This window comes from Lactuca serriola, chromosome 7 (assembly GCF_051521515.1).
Source record: "Lactuca serriola cultivar US96UC23 chromosome 7, Lser_US96UC23_V15, whole genome shotgun sequence".
NCBI classification, from domain to species: domain Eukaryota; kingdom Viridiplantae; phylum Streptophyta; class Magnoliopsida; order Asterales; family Asteraceae; genus Lactuca; species Lactuca serriola.
In genome coordinates this window covers 33,034,485-33,041,294 of record NC_136414.1, presented here as the reverse complement: position 1 = coordinate 33,041,294, position 6,810 = coordinate 33,034,485, and the positions used below count along the sequence as shown (strand labels likewise).

General features: G+C 36.3%; 1 protein-coding gene across 1 annotated transcript; it reads right to left on the bottom strand.

The window, feature by feature from the left end:
- Positions 1-4,214: 4,214 nt before the first annotated feature.
- On the bottom strand, positions 4,215-6,168 carry LOC145063194 (adenylate-forming reductase 03009). The gene has a single exon (XM_079010780.1). The coding sequence runs from the start codon at positions 6,088-6,090 to the stop codon at positions 4,432-4,434; it is 1,659 nt and encodes a 552-aa protein (XP_078866906.1). The 5' UTR covers positions 6,091-6,168; the 3' UTR covers positions 4,215-4,431.
- Positions 6,169-6,810: the final 642 nt, after the last annotated feature.

Genomic DNA, 6,810 nt, shown 5'->3' with positions numbered 1-6,810 from the left:
ATAATAATAATAAATCATTTAAATAATATTAATTAACTAAAATAGTGTTCTATAGACACGACCTTGAAAAATAATAATCGTTATACATAAAAATAATTGTTTTTGTTATTTTTATCGACATAATCTAAGAAATAATTGTTTTTGTTATTTCTATCGACATAATCTAATTAATATAAATAATCTAGTTACCATCGATAGTCCTTTAATCTACTAAAAGCTTGCTAGTAACCAGGGGTCTTAAAGACTAAATAATCCGTTAATTGTCTTTAGAATATATCTACTATTGGATTTATGTGATCTGTCCCCATTCCGTCGACTTACAAATATTTTGTTTATCCGATCCGTGTGATACTTAGTTTAGCTGTAGCGTTTGGTCCATAAAAAAAAGAAACAAAAATGGTTAAATCATCTCCACCCGCCTATCAAGCTAATGCTAAAAGTATTAAAGCATATGGCTGTTAAAGTTACGCGTTATGGGTGACTATAACCGTATTATAGCACTTGTAACACCCCCTCTCTCTCCTCCTCCCCCTTCTCGTTAGGGGAGATGTTATGACATCTACTGTTGTGATGAAGATGCGATGAAATGCATATTTTGATAGGATGTTGCCTTCATCAACAAATAAAATCTCTCTCTCTCTCTCTCTCTCTCTCTCTCTCTCTCTCTCTCTCTCTCTCTCTCTCTCTAGTGTGTTGACATGTGATATGACAATTTTGAGTGTTATAATATTGGACCCCCTACCCATTGCTTGCTAATGTCATGGGTATACGAGTATATCAACATAAAGTTTTTAATTAACTAAATAATATTTAATTCTAATAATTTAACATATAAACTAAAAACTCAAATTCAAATCTTCAAAAAATCATATAAAAAAAAAAAAAAAAAAAAAAAACTTGCAACAAAAAATTTCAAACATAAATTAAGTTACTATTGGTCATCGGCATCTTCGTTTTGATATAAATGCTCTCTAAAGTATTGCAGAAGAAACATACATGCTTCAGTAGATTGAATTTGAAGAACTCTTATCATGTAATCATTCATAGTAGGAATTAATTGTTGCATTAGATTAACTTCATCGGTTCCATCATACGATGCTAACTGTATGTCATGTTTATGACCCAACTACCATATAATATAATACAAACATATATAATTCTATTCATCATGCCCAAGGTTTTGAAAACCGGACCGGACATCGAACCGGTAGTCATAAAGGTTCAATGGTTCAACTGGTCTGACCGGTCGGACCGGTCCCGAAAACCAGAAAAACCGTGTGTGTGTCTATATATATATATATATATATATATATATATATATATATATATATATATATATATATATATATCTTACGCTTTTGAACTTTTAAGATTAAATATCGTTTCTTATAATCTTTTGCACTTTTAAGATTAAACATCCATTTCTAATAATCTTTGTTCGTATGTCTCTAAGTAATGAAAAAATAAAAAATATTAGATTGTATCACATAAGGGAGAAAATGAGTGTTGATGGCTATATCCTAATTCCCAGTTCCCACATCGTCTAAAAACAAAAGCGCGAGGTCTTAGGAGTTTTATAAAAGGAACAGGGAAAATGACTTGATAGGGTAAGATACTTTTTGAAATGTACACATTTAGTCCTTATTCTTTTTTTCTTGTAAAATAAACCCTTATACTTTATTTTTTGTAACAATGCAATCCTTGTGACCGGTTATACCCGGTATACCGGTCATATACGAATTTTCTTTTAGGGAAAATGACTTGATAGGGTAAGATACTTTTTGAATTGTACATATTTAGTCATTATTCTTTTTTTTTTTGTAAAATAAACCCTTATACTTTATTAATATGTACACATTAGGTCATTTTCACCGGATTCTATAGGTTTTGCTGATGTGGAAGCACAAGTGGCACTAAATAGCAATTAATTAGCTTAGTCACCAGAGGTGGGTGATCCTCCAGCAACAAGAAAAGAGCGGTGACCCTTCTCTTTCTCGTCTCTCTTCCTTCCGGTCGAACAGCAACAACCAAACACCCTTTACATGTTGTGTTTCTCCGATATGTCTCTCTTTGCCTCCATCTTTGAGATATCTTGCCAGAAAAAAGAAGAAAGAATCGACGATGGCTACTAGAGCAGCTCCTTGCCGCCAACTACCGTCTCTACTTCCTCCTGCCTCCCCCTTCGACCTTGTTGTTTTTGCCATCATTCCTCCTTACTACCAGTGATGTGTAGGAACACACAAAACAGTCGTCAGAGATCGGGGTTCTCCCTCTTTTTCATGATGAATAAAAGTTGGAAAAATCTCGTTGTGGATATGTGGATGCCATCTGGGTATTTCATTTCAACAAAATAAAAGAAAGGGAAAATGGCTTCATAGGGTAAGATACTTTTTGAAATGTACACATTTAGTCCTTATTCCTTTTTTTTTGTAAAATAAACCCTTCCACGTCAACAAAACCTGTAGAATCCGGTGAAAAGGACCTAATGTGTACATATTAATAAAGTATAAGGGTTTATTTTACAAAAAATAAAGAATAAGGACTAAATGTGTACATTTCAAAAAGTATCTTACTCTATCAAGTCATTATCCTAAAGGAATAATAGGCATCGGTTATCAGACCTAGATCTCACAATTGAAAACAGTGGGTCCCCTTGTCAGTCTTTGAAGTTTTGGTTTTGAAGTGATCTTATATAATTTTTTTTACTTTTCTAAAGTTCCGGTTTTATCCAGTTCGACCAAACCGGTTTTTGACCGGTTTTTGGTTGAACCGCGGGTTTTAGCCGGTTCATTTGCAAACGGTTTTTTGGCCTTAAAAAACCGGTGACCCTACCGGTTCCCGGTTGGACCGGTTGAACCGGCCGGTCCGGTCCAGTTTTCAAAACAGTGATCATGCCGTCATCTAGAGTCGTGCAAGGTGTTTCATTAAATGTCATTTATGTTTCAGTACACCAAGCACCCTCTTTAATTATGTTCTTCCTAGCAAACTTTTATCTTTTTTTTTTTTTGTAAATCTCTTTGTTTTTTATCCCTCGGTAACAAGTATGCTTTCATAAAAATAGCATAATGAGGATACATCCCATTACAAATATAGTAACCATGTTTGTATTCTCTTCCCTTCAGTGAAAGATATATCATGTGCTTGTCTGGTCACAATATCCTTGAAAATTGGGAAACTACTATGAACATTTATGTCATCATTGGACCTTGCAACCCAAAGAATGCATGCCAAATTTACAAATCATTAGATGCTATAATTTCCAGTATCAAACACGGTACACCTATATATCAACTCGGGTAAATCAGAATCGCCATGCATTTTGAGATTTTTCTCATTCTTAATGCGTAAAATCAAGAGTACCAATCATTTCTGATAGACTGTTCTTTTCTTCATTGACCACATACAATGTCTCAATATCACGTTTAATAAGTTTATGAAAGTATAACAAAAAAAACATCTATAACATATGTGCAAATATATTCCATACACTCTTATAAGGTTGTCGTTGATATTTTCAAATAATCATCCATTGCATCATAGGTAATAACGTAACCTAGATATCTAATTGTGGTCATACATTTAAGTATATATACAACTGAACCCCATTATACCTCTACTGTCTGATCTTTGCTAAAAAAACACTCACATCGCACCTCTAAACCATTTACTAACGCATAAAAATACCTCTTTAGTTATACGGAAAATATGATCAAATGTTTCCTCATTATAAATTTAATTTTTAGAAAAAAAATTAGGTACCAAAGCTTGACGATCTCTGTTGACAACAACTCATGTGTGCTTTAACATATGTTGATTCCTGTTCAACAACATCGATAATAACATTAAAGAATGTTGAGACAAACTCTCTGTTATCCGAATCATATTTTTCAAAACTCATCTATTTTTATAGTGTAAAAAAGGTTAAAAGATAGTGAAGATTATGTGTGAAATGTAAGTGGTATATGTACATCAAAGTATGTATAAATAAAGTACAATGGTTTTTTTAACATGTGAGTTGTCTTTTGAAAATCAGCAAAATTCTATCATTGGTCGTGGCCGTGGCACCTGAGGTGGTGTGCACGACCACGGCCAAAATGTCACCAAAACCTCCAATGGTCTCATGCAATGTATACCCGAGGCCTAATGTCAAAATTTACAAAATCTAAACACTTCAAATGATTATGGAAATTCTAGCCATCTACGATCTAGGCATCAATCTTAAATTTTCCGGAACCCTTCATTTATTATAATTTGGTAAATACAGTACTACATATATATATTTTTATTAAGGCTTTAAAACCTCTTACAAATTAGCGAGGGACAACGATTTATAGATTCCTCTATCTTGGAAACCACACAGCTTGGAGCTCGTTTGAGCCACATAACATGCAGTTAGTTTTGTGGTTTGTTTATTGCTAAATGTTTATTTACTTAAGAGTCCCAAATGGGACCAAAAGCAGGAATCCCTTTACTTTTGCATGCATTCACCACATCCCTACTCCCTTCAGGATTACTAGTTACGATCACCACCTCCGCTCCCCAGTTCTTTGCCGCCGTGACACTCATCTCAGACACATTCGGCCGCCCCATCAGGGCGGTGTCGTGAACAATCACCTTCTCTTTTGGATGCCGACTCACCCACTCCTTTATTTCCTTGCCAAAGTTTTGTTCGATCCCTTTTGCTACCCATAACAAGCACACATCCGCTGGACCTTGTTGTAACAAGAACGAAAGAAACACACAAATCCCAGAACCTGTTGCCACCACCAAGACACGGTTGTACATGTTAACTAGGTAAGGCAGACCAGCAAAATGGACTTGTCGGACCCATAAGTGGCTTGGAGGGTTTGAGACGAGGGTTTTCGTGAAATCACCCACTGCACCAGCTAGCATCATGTGTTCTTCTTTCCCATCCGAAATGATTCCAAAAGCATGCCATTCCGACATGGGGGAAGGACTAATCCGACCTAGTATCCCCGGCTTTACCCCTCCGGTGAACTTAATGATCGACGCATGGCCTGATGGGGCGGAGACTTTGACGGCAACCCGCCTCACAGTCACCCATGGGATGATGATTAGTATCGTTATGACCAAGGTTAACCAGAATTCTTGTTCTTTAACCAATCTTGATCCTACGTCTTTCCTGTAAGATTTGGTCTCAGGTTCATAAGTTTTTGTGAGCAAGATAAATGCCCAGAGGAGAATCAACGAAGCCCAACCCGTGAACCTATGAGTTCTTTCAAACACATTATGATGGAGGTGGCGGATGAGAGGGAACGCAGCTAGACAACACAGACAAAGCAGGGAGAGAATAGCTGAGGCCACCCCAATTATCGCGTTCGAAGTGTTGTCTCTGTCTTTCAGAGTAAGAACTAAAGAATAGGTAAGCCAAGCGACTGATGAAACCCCACAACTACTATGTATCCCACCTAAAGATTGAAGTAAAGAGGTGGTAGCAGTTTTGAGACGTAGAGGAACCCAAGAATGGCCGAAGAGATTGACAGCGAGCCAGAAGACAATGCGTAAGAAAGCTTCACTTCGACATAGTGTTAGAGCGAAAAGGTTTCCGATGGAGAACAGAGTGGCATGGTTTCTTGCGTATGGAAAACGACCCGTGGCTGCAAGAACTAACCCTGTAATGTTCAGAGTCAAACAAACCATAAAGAGTCTCTTATAAACCGTAAACAAGCCTTGATCGAGCAAGATCACAGACAATCTTGACTCTTTCTGTTTTGTTGGCTTGGAAACAATCTTTTTGCTGGGAGCTTGGGGGAGTTCTGGAACTGGAAGTGTTAAAGGCAACTTGTTGTTGTCTTCTAATTCGTAGCCTTCTTCTATGTTGATCAGTACGTCGTCATCATCTTCATCATCAGTCTCTAAGTCGCAGAAATGGCTACTGGCTCGACTGGTGGACCTGGAAATAATGTTGGAACCAGAAGTTGGTACGATTCTTTTTGAAGATCCCCATGGAAGCCAAACTCGTCGACTAGCTCGAGGTGCATCAATGGCGAATGGATCCTTATGGGGTTGGATCTCAAAGGAAACACCTCGACAACTTGAAAACCTTTGATCCATGGTTTCTTTTTGCATTACTAGCTATCTCTTTTGTTGGCAATTCTTTGAAATGAAAGGAGGAAGAGAACTGTTTGTGGTCTGTCTGCATTGTGCAAAATATTTCCATATTTATAGATGGGGACCTGTGCAGTGATCGGTTGAAACGTACAACATCGAAGAATCGTCAATGAATTGCATTTGCTATGTAATTATCGAAAGGAGCAAAGTCTACGGTTTTGTATCACTAGCGGACTTCGTCAACGCAAATGTACATAAGTATATTCCGTTCTAAACCGTATAAAATATATTCAAGTACCTAAATATGTATCTTTATGGAGATTCGATGATCATAAAAACAAGCTTTTAAGGGTAAACGCTCTGAACTACACGCGAACTTCCATGCATACGTAGGTCAACATAGTAGATTTTATTTTCATAAATGATTTTTACTGTTTTATTACAATATTTAACTTTCGAATATTTAACACATGTCCCGAACTAATTAGCCCCTAAAAAATAAAAACATTCGTAATATTGTTTGTCGTATCGAGACTTTCAGACAAGATGTTCGAGTGATCCGTTCAGAGAATTAATGAGCTTTTGTTAATTTAATGAGATTTTATAATTAAGAAATTTTCTAAACTATTTACTTTGAGACGAGATAATAAAGGGTAAAAACTATGGTAATTAATCAATGAAGGTGAGTTAAAAACTTAAAATAATTTCTGAAAATGTTATATTTTCATTTGACCCACT